General features: G+C 40.6%; 3 protein-coding genes across 4 annotated transcripts; 1 reads left to right on the top strand and 2 right to left on the bottom strand.

Annotated features, from left to right (window-relative positions):
* Positions 1–81: 81 nt before the first annotated feature.
* lrrc59 (leucine rich repeat containing 59) lies at positions 82–6,692 on the top strand. 2 transcript variants are annotated; one of them, XM_056366163.1, is made up of 8 exons: positions 82–262; positions 380–489; positions 2,074–2,133; positions 2,848–3,006; positions 3,404–3,508; positions 3,604–3,676; positions 4,312–4,503; positions 4,593–6,692. In XM_056366163.1, the coding sequence occupies exons 2-8, from the start codon at positions 388–390 to the stop codon at positions 4,871–4,873; spliced, it is 972 nt and encodes a 323-aa protein (XP_056222138.1). In that variant the 5' UTR covers positions 82–262; positions 380–387; the 3' UTR covers positions 4,874–6,692. The 2 variants fall into 2 exon arrangements, with proteins under 2 accessions (XP_056222138.1, XP_056222137.1); XM_056366162.1 differs by having other exon boundaries at positions 84–262; positions 4,590–6,692.
* A 1,681-nt stretch (positions 6,693–8,373) lies between these two features.
* On the bottom strand, positions 8,374–11,742 carry nat9 (N-acetyltransferase 9 (GCN5-related, putative)). Its single transcript, XM_056366164.1, has 6 exons — positions 11,521–11,742; positions 11,064–11,173; positions 10,697–10,837; positions 10,464–10,523; positions 9,452–9,546; positions 8,374–9,358 (listed from the first exon to the last, which is right to left on the bottom strand). Exons 1-6 carry the CDS (start codon positions 11,595–11,597, stop codon positions 9,209–9,211), a joined length of 633 nt encoding a protein of 210 aa, XP_056222139.1. The 5' UTR covers positions 11,598–11,742; the 3' UTR covers positions 8,374–9,208.
* Positions 11,743–12,607: 865 nt separating this feature from the next.
* Positions 12,608–16,557, bottom strand: syt15 (synaptotagmin XV). The gene is made up of 8 exons (XM_056366664.1): positions 16,534–16,557; positions 15,734–16,005; positions 14,866–15,020; positions 14,384–14,676; positions 13,606–13,773; positions 13,403–13,511; positions 13,140–13,322; positions 12,608–12,805 (listed from the first exon to the last, which is right to left on the bottom strand). The coding sequence occupies exons 1-8, from the start codon at positions 16,555–16,557 to the stop codon at positions 12,666–12,668; spliced, it is 1,344 nt and encodes a 447-aa protein (XP_056222639.1). The 3' UTR covers positions 12,608–12,665.
* Between the last annotated feature and the right edge of the window lie 1,519 nt (positions 16,558–18,076).

Here is an 18,076-nt window from a genome sequence, read left to right on the forward strand (position 1 = left end):
TACTGTCACTATTTATTTATTTTTTGATATGTGCTCACCTCCGGTGCTGCAAGGGGCGCTGTTCAATTCAACGTCTCCGCGCTGTCGTTCAATCAGTGACGTGGATTTTCATTGAGGCAGTCACCGCTGCCCAAAAAACACAGACTCACCAACATTTCAGAGCTTTTTCCACGAACTTTCCTCATTTTTAGCAGCTGGGCCGCTGATTTTCTCTCCGCCGTTTCTCACGCCGACCACAGTTTTGTCACAGCTTTCATTTCAGGTGAGCAGACCGTGTGGACCGTTAACGTTTCAGGTGTTTCCTGTTGTTAAACTTGGCTCAAAATTCCCTCATGTCAGTGTTTTATTTCTCAGACTCTGCTGTGTGTTTTTCTCACAGACTCCAGAATGAGTAAAAACAGCAAAGTGTTGAACCTGAAGGATAAAATCAGCGGTAATGAAGTGGACCTGAGCCTGTGTAACCTCACTGAGGTGCCAGTCAGAGAGCTGGTAAGTTGCTCGTGGTGTTTGTGTTGTTAAAATGTTGTTAAATTACACAAATAACATTAAAACAGTGGACTGTGGCTTCAGATTGAAGACTCATCCTGCTGTGGTTTCAGCTGATAAGGTGTCACGATGTTTCTTGGTTAAAATGCTGATTAAATATAATATACAATTTCACAGTGGTGGAAAGTAACTAAGAACATTTGCTGAAATATTATGCTTAAAGATAATTCTCATTACTTGTGCTTTAGTTGAATATTTCCAATTTATTCTACTTTATTCTTCTACTCTACAGAATTTACATACAAAACACATTATCACCTTATAAAATATTACTTGAGTCAAAGTATAAATACTGGTCAAATATTACTCCAATACAAGTGAAAGTTGTTCAGTCAATTTTTCATTTTCATGCCTTATTATACTATGACATTTTTATGTCGTAATTAAGCAAAACCGGTTGATTAGTTTAGGTTAGTTCATATTATGTATGTAAATATAAAATATAGACTTGTATGTTTAAATTTAATAAGAAATTATTATGAAAATCCTATACAAATAGAATTTTAATAAGCGTGTCGTTTTAATAAAGTTGCATTTTATTATGAGTATTATATATATATATGTTATAAACTTAAATCTTCACATTTTTATGCCTAAACTCATAGTATTGTGAAGCAAAAAAGTCATAGTATGATAACGCCTTAATATAGTAAGGCATAAAAATGTCATAGTATTCATGGTGACATTTTCATGGGATTTTTCGACAGCAACTCATAATTTGATATATCCACCATTTTATGTTTACTCCTGCTAGCAACCTGACTGCTAGCCTACAGAAGACAGAAGCCAGGGTTAGCTTGCTAGATAACACTAGCTAACATGGTTAAATAACATCAGTTGACATTTTTCTGGTGACGTTAGGTACCACTGTCATATCCTCACATGACGTGAGCCTTCAGATAGCTCCGCCCTTTGAGTTAATCAAATGCTAACATGCCCAAATCAGTTGTCTTGGAGACGCAATCTCTTGGAGGGCACATAGGAATGATCTAATATGGCTTCACTCCAAACATAGTGCGAATGAGTTCACCCAAACATTAGTAGGGACATGTCCATACCGTCCATATGCAAACCTACGCCCGTGGATTATAGATACCTACATAGATGTTTTCAGTTACTGAGGCTGATTAGACTCAAGTTGGAGTTGTGCGAGTAATTTCCGCTGTAACAAAACTATCAGGATGAGCTCATGAGGTCCCTGTGTGATCTTATTTTGCAAGATAATAACCTGTGTGGACAGTATATTATCTTGTCCAAGTAAGATTGAAAGAAAATAGCTTTCAGGACCTTTAGGGACTCTTCTGCAAAATCATTACTTTTACTTTGAATACTTTTTGTACATTTTGCTGTTAAAACTTCTGTACTTTTACTCAAGTAGAATTTTGATTATAGGACTTTTATTTGTAACAGAGTATTTTTAAATTGTGGTACTTTTATTTTTATGTTAGTCAAGGACCTGAGTACTTCTTCCACCACTGCAATTACAGCCTATATTAAACTGACTCATGCTATTATTGATCCCAACAGGCTTTATTCCCCAAAGCAACCGTTGTGGATTTGTCTTGCAACAACATTACCTCCCTTCCTGTGAGTATGAACACAATCATACTGTAGTTAAACACACCATTTTACCCCTTGTATATGTGGTTCCCAACCTTTTTTGTCTTGTGAGCCCTATATTGAGTTAGGAGCAGTTGAACCGTGGACTAACCTACTCTTAAGAGGTAAAAGTATCCAGAGAAAATTCAAGAAAATGTAAAACTGAATCTTATTTTCTTTTATTACACTTCATCCCTTTTAATTGTTTTATAAACCCTCATATTTCCCCTGGACACTTGGTGGAAAACCACTGCTTTAAGTGTTTAAAGTATTTCAATTTCAAAAAGATTTAATTAAAATCTCCAAGCAAAAGAAGTAAGGTTTTGAAACTGTTTGAAATTAAACAGTAAGAAAATATTATTTTAGGTGATGTGAAACAAATGTGTTTTACTTTTCCAATAATAACACTCTGAACTACTTGGAGGTGGTTTGGCCTTAGTTAAATAAAGATTAATGTGAGTTTAAGTTTATTTTAAGTCAGTTTTTTAAGTCTCTCACACCTTCTAGGTCACTTCAGCAGACTCTGGTAGCTGATGCATCTCTAATACCTTGTTTCTACTTGTGTCATAATTTTATTTAGAGCTGCTCCATTCATCCTGTCATTAAACTCCTCTGCAGGTTTTCCTCACCTCAGTGGTGAACAAACAGAGAACATTAAGACTGATGTTTTTTTTTCTTTGGCGGGGTTTGTTTTTCCTGCAGCCAGAGTTCTGCAACCTGACCCACCTTGTCAAAGTGGATCTGAGTAAAAACCAGCTTACCTGTCTACCGGATGACCTGGGGAACCTGGCCAACCTTCAACATCTGGATCTGTACAACAACAAGCTGACTGTCCTGCCTGTCAGCTTCTCTCAGCTCAGGGTGGGTGCCAGACAGGAGCAGTGTTTGTTCCTGTAACACGTGTATGTCCTGATCCAAGTAACATAAAGCTGCAACGTCAGTATGTGTGTGTGTAAAATCAAGAGTGTGACCACCCAGCTCCTATTCAGTTTTTACACTTCATACTTTAACCTGATGTTGTTTTCTTAAGTGAATAGATTGACATGTCAGTGTGCTTACTGGCTTTCTTCCTGAGTAGTTGAAGAGAAGATTAATACCACTCTCATATGTATATAGTAAATATGAAGCTTAAGTGTATGTCAGACTATTTCTTTAATGGTAAATACTTGGTGATAGACTTGAGCGTGTGCTAACCTCTGCTGAGTGTAGTCAAACCTCACATCCTATTTAACTTTGGCTTGTGTGTGTTTGTGCACAGAGTCTGAAGTGGTTGGATCTGAAGGATAACCCGCTGGAGCCCGTCCTGGCCAAGGCAGCAGGAGACTGTCTGGATGAGAAGCAGTGCAAACAGTGCGCCTCCAAGGTGACAGAGAAATACAGAGTGATCAATCAACCAGTTTACACATAGTATTTAAATTGTAAGTGTCCAAAACTTAAAAGTCTGCGGTTTTATTTCAGGTTCTGCAGCACATGAGATCCATTCAGGATGAGGTGGATCGTGCACGAGAGAAGCGCCTGTTGAGGGAAAAAGGTTGGTATCAGGGAAAATTTCTATTTGAGCTTGGAAACAATTTCAGAACAAGTTGTGGGAGATGACCGATTGCATTTTGCTCTATAGATTTAGACACCAAACCTCAACACTTTTTTGGTGCAGACCGGTATGTTTCAGTAGCAGAGAGCGTCTACTCGGATTCGGAGTCTTGTTTACTTGCTTGTTCAAGTACAAAAAAAAGGTTAAAAATTTTGACAGTTTCATTTAAAAAGTAAGTGTATTTGAAAGTAAGTGAAACTCAGATACCATGTCATATGCACCTGCAGCATTTTACTGTTGTAGCTGGTTGGGAAGGAGCTAGTTTTAACTACATCAGATACAGTTTGATAGTATTTTTACAAGTGGTTTCCAACCTGGGGGTCACAATACAATTCTGGGGGGTTGTAAGATGATTAATTATAGTTGGCCACAAACAAAAAGCAAAGTTGTGGTTGTTTTGTTGGACTTTCCTCCAACTTTTTTAGCCTCATAACAGTTTTGCTGCTGAGATGTCGAACTGAGGATGAAGTGCATTTTATTTATGACAGGAAACCGGGAACAAGCCTCCTGAGACACAATTAAAATAATGTGCTGTCATTGGCATATGTGACATTTCTCTTCATCCCTCAACCCAGAGCTGGAGAGGAAGAAGGAGGCGAAGCAGAGGGAGCGGGAGGCCAGAGAGAAGGAGGCTCGTAAACGGGAGAAGGCAGAGGAGAAGGAGAAGAGGAGGAAGGAGTACAACGCTCAAAAGGCGGCCATAGCTGCACAAGAACAACAGAAGAAGAAGAGCGAAGAGAAGAAGAAAAAGAACGGACAGGCAGCAGGTGGGAATAAAGGTCTGGAACAATGGATAGATGTTTGTCGTATTATAGAAGTCGTTCTAATGTCATCCTCTCTCGTTTAATCTCAGCAGGTAAAAAGGTCGTCGTGGAATCGGCTCCTAAACCTCGACGTTCTCTCATTGGCCTGTTGTTCAAGCTCCTCCTCCTGCTGCTATTGGGATTGGCCGGCGTCGTCACCGCCTGCCGCCTGACCGACCTGCAGAAGGAAGACGTGTGCGTGCCGATCAACGTCGCCGTGGACGACAGCCTATTCTGGGCCAGAGAGCAGGAGGGTGTGGTCAGACAACTGGTGCAGAATCTGTCATCTGCTGCGAAGGAGTTTCTTGAATCCACGCAAACGTCTAAGAACTAAACACTCACCTGCTTCCATCAAAACTCAGAGCTGCAGGTTTTCACTCTCACCTGTGAATCCTAGGATTTTTTTTTTATTATTTTAAATATGCTGAAATCATAATTCTCATTAAGATGGGCAACCCTGCATCCCCTCACCCTGTTTGTGGTGCTGGGAGGTGGAGTCTGTACAGATTGACAAAGGGGGATGGACAAATGTGTCAAAATCATCTTAAATTCCTATGGAATTGTTGTCGCTCTTGTATCCTCTTTGTACTACAGCCTGTTTTTAAAAAAAAAAAAAAAAAAAAGAGCCATCATCTTAAATGTTTCACCACCCACCATGTTTTGCACTTGGACCAACACCAGGGGTTCGGTTTGTGTTTCAGTGCATGGCATGGAGTGCGGGTGGCATTTGAGAGATGATCAGTGAAATGTCAGGTGGCCCTGTCTGTGCTGCACTGCAGTGTCGAGTCGCATGTTAACCGCCGGTCAGAGTTGTGCATCAGCCAATCAGAGTCAGATGTGGCAGTCTGAGCATGTGCAGCGAAGGCTTTGTGAATGTAGAGCTCGATCGTCTTTGCTCTCCGCCGCCTTTTAGAGTCTTAAATCAGTTAAAGCAGCTAAATCTCACAAAACCGTCTGCCACGCAAACTAAAACCCAACTGATACACGAGCAGATTTCAACTAATCACGGATATATCTGGCGTATATGTCGGCTGATGACTAACAAGAAGCTGCAGCAACAATGCCAAAGACAGTGTTGTCATTACATAGTTTGTCCACCAAATGTCCTGCTAAGTAAGTTATGCATCTTGGTCACAACTCTGTAATAAACAAATTTAAAGGGTACTTATAGCAAATGTTTTTGTATTTATTTTAGGACTGCAGCAAAAAAAAAAAAAAAAAAAGTTTGACATTTTTTCACTATTTTTGAAAAACTACTGTAATGATTAATCACTCATCAAATATAGTTGCTGATTATTTTCCTGTGGATGGACTAATCGTTTCAACCCTAGTTTGTTTGAAAGAATAAAAAGAATATCAGCCGATATATTGTCATCATATTTTTCTTAAACTCAACTCTAACAGTGATATCTTTACTGGCCTTTAAAATCTGGTATCAGTCAGGCTCTTGCCAAAGCACAAAAATGATGTATCAGAGATTTTGCATGTGTTAACCCTTCTGTTACATGCTACATCACAGATAACTGTTTTGCAAATCATGCTTCAGACTTTTGAATGATTTGTTCCTGCTTCCCTGCTGTCACTGGTTTCCATTCATATCCACACAGTCTGAAAAGTAGTTAGCAGACTTTTGAAACTTGCTGGAGTTGTTTAATTCATCACACTGAACGTGAAGCTTCCAATAATTTGTCAAAGCCGTGCACATTCAAATCTGCACCTCCAATAAACAAGAATGAACTGACTGATTAATGTTTCAGACTGTACAAACAAAATAGAAACCAGTGGCTGCACAGAAGTTTGAAGAATACAGAAATGCAACAGCAGCACATTTGCAAAAAAGGTTATAAATATAAAAAAAAGGTTATAGCAAGTATTCACGTTTTGTTGCTAAGGGGATATCACATAAATATAGTATGGTCCTTTTTGTGCAGTGGTCACAGCATTTGACTGCACAGCATCTGGTGAATAAAGGACAAACTTTCAAATGCCTTTCTTCTTTGTATCTGACAGATATGACTTTCTTGTTCTCTTTCAGTTTTAACCGGTGATTTTTGAAATGAAACATTTGCTGCCTTTGCTGCACTGGTTCTTGTACAGCTTTGTCCATGCTCAAACATCGTCAGTGTCATTAAATGGCTACGCACTGCAAGAAACATTTGAGCGTCGTGTTTTTGTAGCAGAAGAATAACCATTCAATGTCAGCTTGTGGTACTCAACACATTTTAGTCGATCTTAGAGTTAAGTCCAAATTGCATTATTATAATTGATTTATTCTTCCATAACAATTTAAAACTTTTAGTCCCCTAAAGCTTTCCACGTGGAGCTGAGGATGCTGCAGTACGTGACATAAAAACAACTTTATATCACAGGATACATATAATTCCCTGGACCTCGTGGTGAGATTCTCAACTATTTTTTGCAAGATCAAAAATGAACTTTATATTGTATTTTTTTCAGTTTCTATACAAAGACAAACTAACATACAGGGTTGATTTAAAGACAGAAAGGACATTTCAATAACATCTCCACCACAACAGCACGGAGCTCAAGAAATTGTAAACAAATGTATTTGCATTATGGGAAATATCCATTTCCTGATCCACACATTAGACCTCCATAGTCAATTCTGCAAACGTTAATGTGAATGAGCTCATATGACGTCTGACACATGAGACCATAAACCACGTCATATGACACAGAGAAGCCTGTGAGAGCCAGTGACCACAGTCACCATTAGCCTGATGAAACTAATCAATCTGGCAAATTTATATCAATCTAGGAAATAATAAGTTATAATGAAATTAGTTATTGTGCTTTTCACAGTAATGGAAGTCCAACTAGATTAAGAGCCCACAGCCATGTTAGCAGCTCAGTGAGGCTGTTCTAAGACACAATGGTACCTCGAGCTAAATGCTAACATCAGCATGCTAATGTTTAGCAGCTACAATGTTTAGCATGTTAGTTTAGCCTGTTAGCATGCTAGCATTTGCTAACTGGCACAAAGTACGACTGAGGCTGATGGGAATGTCATTAGTTTTGCAGGTGTTTGGTTATAGACAAAAGTATTGGACAAAGAACGATGATGACTGATGGTGGATCAGCAAAGTGATAACAATCAAGATATTCCGCTAAAAAACAGAAATGCCAACCTCATAGTGGCACGAGAGGAAAAAACAATTAGACGCTCACCAAAGTCATCAGGAAACCCAACTTAAAATTACGATCACATTGCGTTTATTTCTATCTTTACGCCAAATAACTCTTTCCGGTCTTATCTTTGGCTAATGTTCAATTCAAACTGGAAATTATTAAATGTAAATAAAATACAGAGGTGAGATTATCTGAACATTTTTTTTTAAATTACCTTAAAAAGAAAACAAAAACTACATGCAAATAAATTTTAGTCTAACTTAACTTGGGTTGATCTGTCGTGATCTATTCCAGTCGAGTTGGAAATAACACACTGGGTGGCTTCAACATGTAGAATGATAGGCCTCCATTTCACATGTGGGGTCATGCAGTTTGATACCAAAGGCGTTAGATCAATAAAGCTCATGCACTTGACATTTAATCTCAACCACCAGCCTTCCTGTCCTGAACGAAGAAAATTATGAGAAATGCAGCCGACTAATGCTGCAATTAGGAGGAATGTGAGACAAACATGTTTGCTATAATGCACAGGAGATGCGTTTCACTCAAGTGGAAATGCTTCTCTATCTGACATGATTTTTTTTTTATGTATTCAGGGTCATTTTCTGCATTTACATTTTAAAGAGAACATCTTTAAACCCTTAGTAATACCCCTGTTTTTGTATACAAGCCAAAACAGCTACACACAGAATTAGTTTTTTTAATTTCTATGCACTGCTGTTACAACACAAGCACTTGTAGTTGCACTGATACTGGGATCTTAAAATGCCTAACCCAGACAGAATCATGATGATTTGTGCTTTAAAATCATGTATGGTCTATAAAAGTTGCACAAAGACTCAACTGGATGCCAACCCAAATAAAATGAACCACTTCCACTAGAAACCACCAGACGTTTCTATCCTTCATCTTTCATATTTCTCTCTCTCTCTCTCTCTCTCTCTCTCTAGTGCTCATCATCAGAGACTACCACAAATGCTTCATAGAAAAGGAGTTAGTCTGGACATAGAAAAAAAAAACCAAAACAATGACTGGCCTTTTAAATGATTATAAAGCTTCGTTATATTTTCCCCATTAAAAGCGCCATTGGGGAAAAAGCCAATTTAATGGAACTTTGTGGGCTTTTAGTGTGGACGGAAAAGCTTTTCTTCTTCCTGTGGTTTTCAATTTTAAAAGGAACACTGACATTTTAGAGAAAGCACCTCTGGGCACAGTCAGGCTAGCTGTTTCCCTCTGCTTCCAGTCTTTGTGCTAAGCTAAGCTAACCAGCTGCTGGCTGTTGCTTCATATTAACTGTACAGACATGAGAATGGTATCACTCCTCTCATCTAGAGACTATGTTACATGCACGTGTGTGTGTGTGTGTGCGTGTGTGTGTGTGTGTATGTGTGTGTGTATCCAAAAGTCCAAACCACACAACGGTTTTCAGCATGGCGTCCCCGGGTTTCTTCAGCTGTGCAGAATGATCTGCTTCACAGCTGGAAGTCTTTAGGATGTGAGGATGCGTCGCTACGACACTTTACTGTGAAACCAGTTCCTGCCTGTTGCCACAGGTCTGTGTGTAGTCCCTCTCCTTCATGAAGGTCGTGTCGTCCAGCAGCTTCGTCCGAACACACTCATCCACCGTCATCTCAAGGGTCACCTCTTTGAACACCTTACACACCGACACCTGCCGCGGACACGAGGTGTGACGGTCAGATCCACTTACAGAGCTTCTACATTTTCAGGCTCGTCACACAGTGAGAACACGTGATCTTATTACCTCCTGGAAGTGGAGTTTCTTGAACATGCCGATGCTGACCTCGTTGTCCAGCCCAATTTTCGCTTGAAACTTTTTGACCCCGAGTTTGGTGGCTCCTGGTGGAGGACGAGACAAGACACTGATCACCACCATTCACATTCAGAAATGCACAAACGCCTTATTTCTTTTTCAAATTAAAACTATGTCAAAGCCACTATAAGTAGAATTGTTCTGTGATGGTGGCATCTTTCAGAGACCTTTTTTTTTTTTTTTTTGGTGAAAGTTAGTGCAGATTATGTGTCGCTCTCTTCCAGTGTCATGTTTGTTGTTGTCTGATTTCTGGTGTTTTGATCATTGCTCATCAGTTTGCTTTGCCATAGCCATCTACGGTGGCCCTGAGAGCTCAATGCACTGAAGAAAACACATGCAAATATAAAAAAACGCTCTGCAAATTCACAAAACACAACAGAAGTGTTTCTAGGGGTGTCCCGGCCATGTTCATGACTTTTATCTTTTTGATTTATTTTTTGCCTTAATTCCTTGAGAGAGCGAGAGAGAGAGAGAGAGAGAGAGAGAGAGAGAGAGTTGCAGTTTGCATGTTTTCTTAAGTTGCAGTGCGTTGAGCTCTCAGGGCCACCGTACCAATCAGTAGCAGGTGATCCCATCATTTTCGGTTGACACAGGAGCTGCAGTTGTGATTATTAGGAGCAGTTAAAAACAAAAACAACAAATTAAGAGTTGTTATTTCTGTAAATCAATCAGTCTAATCCACTGCTCTGTCTGATCCACTGATGTGGCAATTGTTCTTTCTTATTTTTCTGGCTCTAGCACAGGTTGGCAACAACGAACATAACACTAGACCAACTTCAACTGCTCAAAAATAGAAAATTGGGCAGCAATTCAAAAGGTCTGGTACCAGGAAAAGGTGGCACCCAAGTGAAGCTTTAACCTGCTGTAAGTAACACATTTCAGGTTCATTTAGGCTGTTAACAAGCGTTAAAGAATCTCCTGACAGCCTGTATAAGCTACTCACCGTAACACATCATCATGCGTATCACCTCCTTCCCGATGCCCCTCCCTCTGTAACTCGTCTCTAGTAAAACACAAGAAACTTTATCAGCATCAGGGAAGTTTGGCGTCAAAATAGAGAGATGCATGTGGGAAACGGTTGATGTGTTAAAAACAAAACACCAGCTGATTTTAGATGTTTCAGAAGCTTTTTATTTGCCTTTGGATAATTTTCAAGATAAACTCATTGGGCTTCACCTGCTATCATGATCTCCAGCTCAGCCAAGGAGGGGTCTGTGGGGTCAGTCAGGAAGATGTTGACATCTCCCACCATGCACTGCTCCTCCTCTACACCGGGGTCTGCCCACCGCTGCTTGTCCAGGATGATGAATGTGCACTCTAGCAAAATAAAATAAAACAAAATAAATCAAATACAACAGCTTTGCTTTCTATCAAATCTGAAGGATGACGGTATGAATGTATAAAAAGAGAGTCCAGTAATTCATATTAAATAAATAAATAATTATCTGTTAATTGTGTGGTGGCCCCTGGTTGGTAGCCACTGCTTTAGGGTATTTATATCTGTCATTTTGTGTGTGCACATTGTAGGCAAATGACCCCTCACTGTCATCATCCTCCCTCCAGCTCTGCTGCATGTCGTACTCCTGTTCCAGGGTCAGCGGCTCTGAGGCCGTCAGCTGCTGCAGCTCAGGAGACTTCATCCACTCATGATACCTGACGAGTGAAGACAGGTGGATAAGAGAAGAGGGGGCTGCAGGTTTCCACAAGTTAAACTTAATACTTCATCTGGATGCCAAAGGACTGAATTTAGATTCTGATTATTATTATTATTACTATAACTGCTCAACTTGTATTACACTAGTCTAAGAATACAGGCTACAGACAGGCATGGTTAAATTCAGGCATTGAATCTAAAATAATAAAAGCAGCCTGTAAAACCTTTTCAGGATAATTAAAACACGCTAATAACAAGAGGACACCAGCAGAGGAACAAATGATAGTAGAGACAAATGAATAACTGAATAAAGAAAACACAGACGGACTGATCAGCTGTTCGTTACCTGGGCACGTGCTCTGCATTGTAAGGAACCAACACAACTCTGTGTCCCTCGAGTAAAGTGTTCTCATTTACCTTCATGGCGCCAAATCAGATATAAAAGATATAAACCACCAATATGACTGAAAATAACTTCACTGATTCACGTTGATGTCCATGTTGCCAGCTCTCACTCAGGACTTCCTCCTTCACACTCGCTGGTTCAAACTGCAGCTGCACTCACTGACATAAAGGCGGATGTCGCCACCTGCTGGATATAATGTGGCTGTACATATAAACTCACGCACATAACAAATTAGAATATGTTTTAAAATAAATAAAGTAAAATAAAAGCACGTCATTACTGCGCTGCTAAAGCTGTAAACCTGTAGACTATCAAATGAAAATAGGAGTTTACAGTCTGCATTTATTACAATCAAATTATTACCAAATGTATTTTTTACCCCCATGTATTCCAGTTTCTTTAAGTTTCTTATTTAACGCTTCCTACACTTGCGTAGCTGTTTTAAACTTATTTTCATTTATACAACAGTTAGTTCCGACCAAGTAATTTGATTGGACGACAGGCTGAGTGCTGCGACAGAGTACAACAGCACTGGGACTTTTAACTACATGTATCACTGCGCTTCACAGGTGATCTCGTTAATTAGTGTTACATTAACAGTTGTGTGCACTGTGCAGGTCAGGAAAATGTTTATGTGTTGCTTAGCAACAGTCCAGTTGCGGGGCTATTTGTGCCTGCATTGCCAAATAAATGATAAAATATGCCTAAACAAACAAATCGTAATCTGTTGTTGTTTTAATTTATTGGGAAGGATGGTAGTTTTCTTCCAATATTTGAGTATTATTTATCTATATCTTCTCAGCTGTAGTTACTAGATCCAGATGAGATTAGTAAAGTATGTGATTCTAGATAAGAGGTAATGACTGTACAAATAACATTAAAATTGTTTGAATTTTTACAACACTATGGTTTAAAGCTGCTTCTGCTTCTTTCCTGTTTGTAAAATCTCTAGATTCCTGATTCAGTTCTTTAACTAGACTTGGATGGAGTTTTGCAATTGATGAATGTATTTGGGAAGACTTTTTTTTATTATTAATAATTATTTTATTTTTCAATTATTTCATCATATGTGTGTAAATCGGATGCTAGGTGGCTCTGCACAGTCCGTGCCACAGTTTGACCGGCTCCTGGGGCGTGTTGACCATGTCCATCCAGTGCTGCAGCTGTGGGCCCCTGGCGTACATGAAGGGACCCAACACCAGGACTCCCAGCAGGGGCGGAGGCTCTGGGACAAACATGAAGACAGAGGCGAGGTGACTACACAGCTCCACCTCTTCTGCTCTCACCTGCGCAGTTTAAAGGCAAATACTGAAGTGTATATTGTGAAATGTGAAATCATTCCGTCGTCAATTGATCAGACTAATATCTGTTTCTTTATATTAACTACCATGAGTTTTTGAATGTGTGAATGATCAATGAAAGGTTTAAAGAATCTTAATCCTTAACCTCCCTTTAAGTGCAGCTATTTCTGAACATTTGACACATCACAAATAAAAAGTAAACATCTTTCCTGAAAGATAAACTCATTGAACCCGTTGAACATCAAGTCGGCCCTTCACCTGAGCGGATGTCATTCGGCTGCTGCAGCTCAAACCTCAGACAGGCCTCGTCCAGGTGCTGCGAGCGGAGTTTAAAGGTCATCCTGTGGTCGAAGTGTGGGTCGGTTTCTCCTTTCACCACGCAGCTGCGCTTGATCTTCACCACCTGAGTGTGTATCTGTAAGCTCACCTGGACACACACACCTGGGCAACACACAGATGCTGCATTATAGTAATATAGACACATCCACGAGCTCTTCCATGACCTGGACATCCCTCTCTACCTGTGTCGGTGAGCAGCTGTAGACCTCGAGCCCTCAAAACCGCCACAGAGAGGCGCTGCAGATTTGGACTGTAGCTGAGAGATATCTGCACATCTCCCAGCTCTGAACACTGAGAGAGACGAGAGACGACACAACTTGATTATGAGCTTGCACAACCAACTTTGTTCACATGCGTACATTGTGTGAGTGTGTTAGTACATTACCTGTGTGTCGTCCTCGGTCTCCAGGTCTCTCCAGAGCACCCTACCTGCCTGGCCGAGCTCCCCCTCCAGGGGAAACAGCACCCTGCCCACCGCGTGGCGTTTGCCGTCTTGCTCCACGCTCAGCACACACACACTCAGGGTGCTCTGAGGCACACACACTCCTGACACCTGTGGAGGAAACACACACGCTGTTTCCTCAAAATAAATATATGGACTGATGACACATTTACCAATAAAAGCCTCAAAGTGTCACAAACAATGACATGAAACAACAACATAGAAACACAAACCAACCGGTCAAAACAACGAGGGTCTCGCTGCTGTGTCGGGGGGGTGGGGTGGGGGGGGGGGGGGGGGGCTCCATTGTCTGATAATCCATCCACAGCTGTCAGTGATTTTTAAGGTTCAAATAGCAGCTATCTAATATTATTTCACATTACAATATTTCTAGTTGTTTATTTGGCATTAATTAACTACACAGAGTACATATGGTCCTTATTAATATTGTACAGTTTATTATTGCCAAGAATCAGGGCTTTAAATTACAGTTTGGTTCTCTTGGGTATTTTAGGATCATGCCTCAGTGTTTTTAAGTTTTACTTTTTTTAAACAGTTTTTTTTTTGCTGTGTGAACTGAGTGATTTATGGATTTATCGCACACACAACTCACACAACAGAAATGATTAGTTATTTTTGTCTCTAAAGTCGAACAATTCCTCCTCCTCCTCCTGTGTGTCCCAGCAGATTTGACACTTCTGTAAAGTTTTGTTTTCCTTGCCTGGAAAATGAGGCAGTCGTTGAACTCCGGGTCGGGCCCGGTACCACGGGCCTTGGCCTGGCGGGGCCGCCGGTCGTCAGGGAGAAGCCGAAGCTCCACCAGCGTGACGTTACCGTGGAAACGGGGAGGGAGGTTGCCCAGGCGGAGCAAGGAGACCATGAGCTGCTCGCTGCTGTGCCGGTACTCCACAGAGAAGCAGAGACGGGTGGCCATGCCGGGCGGAGGGGCCACCACCTCGTTCAGAGGAGGGACAGAGTAGAGACCAGCAAGCACCGTGCCCACTGGATACCAGCCTGATGGGAACAGGTAGATTTAGCCTATTGGAAGACTGTATGTAAGTAATGCTGCAACTATCGTTTTCATTATCGATTAATGATTTTGAATATAAAATGTCACTATTACGTACTGAATTCTGTTTTTAAATTTCAACATGACTAAAACTTTCTTCATATACGATCAAATTAAAGGCAATAATGACCTACTCCTTACTGAAAGTGACCCACGGTGGGCTAATATGTCCCGCCCAGTCTCCATCTTCATCTCCACCTCCTCTTTCTCCTCCGTCTCCTCCGACTCCAGATCACCATGCTTTTGTGTGGTGAAGCGAGGAGGCAGGGTGAAGGGGATCTCACTGGGCCTTTCACACAGAGAAAAATGTTATTAAATGTCTCCTCTGCATCATTTTAGATAACAATACACTGGATTCACCATGTCGGTGTCAGTATCAGGTCTTAAAATTGAAACTACACGCCCCACAAACCCCAAGTGATGAATGTTGCCTCTCAGGTGGAAGTATCAACATGTAGTGAAGGATTTTTCCGCTGTTTCATCTTTGCTTTTGTCCTGTTTGTCTGAAAACGGCAGCTACATTATTTTACTGCTTTTGTGCAATAAAGAAATAAAACTAAACTGGAAGATGTGTTGTTTGCTGAGCTTGACAGTTCATTAGTAATCTCCACTTGTCTGCATGTCGACTGAGCAAGTTTACTTAAGCAAATGTAATATATGACATACATACATACACATTTTTATGTGCTAGACATATATGTCAATATATGAAGTTAATCCAATTTTTAATAGGTTTGATATATAAATCTTAGATATATATGTACACGTATGATTTTACTTCATATTTCCATATATTTCATATAAGGTAATGTAATATATATATATGTGCATACATTACATTTGGATATGGGTTTTGAGATATTGTACGTTACTTCAATATTTCCATATATTATTTGATCACCTTAGCTACAAGTTCCTTTGTAAATTCTGATAAATAATATAAAATGAATCAACTATAATTTATGGTGTATTTTTACGTGGAATGTGTTCCGTGCTACTAACGTGGCCCAGGAGCACTGAGAGACCAGGATCACCGGAGCAGAGCATGCTGGGACTGAAGGCACGGTGGAGAGCAGCTCCTGGTATTGACTCTGGCTCTTCTTCTTCCTCCACAGGTAGTAAACCATCAGGCCCAGCAGCAGCAGCAGCAGCAGGACACCCACAGACAGACCAACAGCCAACAGTGAAACCTGGTCTGAACAAAAACATAAAACAAGGACAAATAAGCCCGAGGTGTGTGCCAGACGTTGGGTCTGATGTAATGTCTTGCTCACCTGCCATGGAGGAGTGTTTTTTTCAGTTATATCACCAAATATCTTTGCCTTTTGTCTTCTTGTCAGCTTTCACTGTGAAGATGAAGATACCTCCCACCACTGGCTATTAAAGTGGCTGTCTCTGCTAGTGGACAACTTTACTGAATGTGACCCTGTAGAGCAGAGAGAGTACGACACAGCTGGCTGATTCCCACCATCTCATGCTGTTATCTGACATTTTGGTTGGAGTCTATACTCATAAACATTTAAAGGATCATACCACCGATTTAGGCTGTTGTAGCCCAGTACTTCATGTTACAAGCTAAATCATTTGCAAACCATTCTGTTGTGTTTTAAATTCCTGGATGTATTTTTCCATTCATTTCCTTAAAGGGTCACTCCACTACTTTTTATTCTGCCTCTAGTGAGGGCCTTAAACATTATGGTATACTAATTTGCAGAAGTTCAGTGTGTTTTATTTTTTTTATAATTACATTTCTTCACCAAGACTACCGTTTTGCAAATGATTTGTCGGCCCACTTGCAATACCTTCGCAGCCCACCAGTAGGCCATGGCTCGCAGGTTGGGAACCACTGATACGGACAGTTTGTAATAGGTGCAGCGAGTAATGTTTACGTTAATGCTGAGCAGATGTATTGTCTTTCTCACCTGAGCAGCTGCACCTTACTCCTGTCCATCATCTCTGAGGTCGGCGCTCCTGACAAAAGAGCCGGGAGCTCCATTGTTCAGGAGTCACAGAGCGTGAGAGGCCGGCAGCAGACACAGAGGGGTTAGTCCAGCTGAAAAGGGCATTTGGCGTGTTTTAAATGTGATTTCTAATGTTTCTAAACTACTGGCTTTTAGACAGTTGGTTATTTTAAATCAGAGACTCAGCCTCAGCTCTGTGACCTCTGTATTCAGACTTTAATTATTTATTACCAGCCTTGTCCTTTAATTGGAGGTTTTTTAGTGAGATTACATGTTCAGCTTGTGGCCCCAGTTTGTGTTTTAATAGTAAATATCATGATTTTATCGTAACATACTTACCTGGGTTAATCTATGATTTGAGTGTAGGTTTTTATTTGAATGTTTGTGTGAGACTGACCTGAGTGTAAATATTATTTTGGTTGTAAGTCAGAAAGTGCTTTTTATTGCATGTTACTTCAACATCTATAAACCTAGATCTAGTAACACACTCTGTAATATAAACCTCCAGAAATCCTAAAGCTGCAGTTACTGAGGTGCTTTACTCAACAGTTTGTGTCTGCAGAGGTAAAATTACAGAACAGAGCTGAGTCTTTGGGAGGGTCTCGACCCCAAGGTTGGGAATCACAGATGTAATCCATCACAGTGAACATTAAGTCCAGTCTGAAATATTTCAACAACTGTATGAAGAACTGCCATGATTTTTCTCCATAGTACCTGCAGGACAAATCCTATTGGCTTTGAACCCCTGACTTTTCCCATGGCACCTCATCCTGTGAAATAGTTATTACATCTACATCTACCACATGGATCAGCGCAAAATTTAATTCAGACATTCATGGTTCCCAAACGAAGAATCTTCACTTCTAGTGCAACCATCACATAAAAATGTCAATTTGTCCAATACTTTGTAGGGTTGCACGGTATACCGGTACCAGTATAGTACCGCGATACTAGAGTTTTGAAAACGGTACTATACCGGCATTTAAAAACAAACGGTACTTTTATTTCATTTTATTGAATGCAAATGAATTGGTAAATTGGAGCCTGTCTCTTTAAGCACAGCGAGGCCAGCGAGTGTGACGTAGTTGCCCGAGAGGATGTAAGCCGCGTCCCACGCGCACTCGCATGTTTAGACTGAGGAGGAGAGAGAAACGACAAGTCGCGTCTTAGACAGACGGAGCGGGTTGAAGAATATACCGTAGATAGAGATGGCAGCTGCAGAAAAGCCCGTACTTGTGGTCAAAATGGGGGCCCGAAGTACGGTGTGGAAATATTTCAGGTTCAAACCGAACGATAAAGGCGAGCCACTGAACCCAGAGGCACCGCAGTGCAAGCGGTGCTACAAAGTGTGTCTCGCAGAAGGAGCCAACACTTCAAATCTGTC

This window comes from Seriola aureovittata, chromosome 21 (assembly GCF_021018895.1).
Source record: "Seriola aureovittata isolate HTS-2021-v1 ecotype China chromosome 21, ASM2101889v1, whole genome shotgun sequence".
Lineage (NCBI taxonomy): Eukaryota > Metazoa > Chordata > Actinopteri > Carangiformes > Carangidae > Seriola > Seriola aureovittata.

What these genes read in the sequence shown, in the direction of transcription:
- lrrc59 (XM_056366162.1), top strand. Translation starts at nt 388, where the DNA reads ATGAGTAAAAACAGCAAAGTGTTGAACCTGAAGGATAAAATCAGCGGT. An exon ending in TCAGCTTCTCTCAGCTCAGG is followed by an intron (nt 3,007 to 3,403) that starts GTGGGTGCCAGA and finishes GTTTGTGCACAG; the next exon opens with AGTCTGAAGTGGTTGGATCT. An exon ending in GCAAACAGTGCGCCTCCAAG is followed by an intron (nt 3,509 to 3,603) that starts GTGACAGAGAAA and finishes GTTTTATTTCAG; the next exon opens with GTTCTGCAGCACATGAGATC.
- nat9 (XM_056366164.1), bottom strand. Translation starts at nt 11,597, where the DNA reads ATGAAGGTAAATGAGAACACTTTACTCGAGGGACACAGAGTTGTGTTG. An exon ending in AATGCAGAGCACGTGCCCAG is followed by an intron (nt 11,174 to 11,520) that starts GTAACGAACAGC and finishes TTCACTCGTCAG; the next exon opens with GTATCATGAGTGGATGAAGT. An exon ending in AGAAACTCCACTTCCAGGAG is followed by an intron (nt 9,359 to 9,451) that starts GTAATAAGATCA and finishes TGTCCGCGGCAG; the next exon opens with GTGTCGGTGTGTAAGGTGTT.
- syt15 (XM_056366664.1), bottom strand. Translation starts at nt 16,557, where the DNA reads ATGGCCTACTGGTGGGCTGCGAAG. An exon ending in AGACCGAGGACGACACACAG is followed by an intron (nt 13,512 to 13,605) that starts GTAATGTACTAA and finishes CGTCTCTCTCAG; the next exon opens with TGTTCAGAGCTGGGAGATGT. An exon ending in GCCGAATGACATCCGCTCAG is followed by an intron (nt 12,806 to 13,139) that starts GTGAAGGGCCGA and finishes TGTTTGTCCCAG; the next exon opens with AGCCTCCGCCCCTGCTGGGA.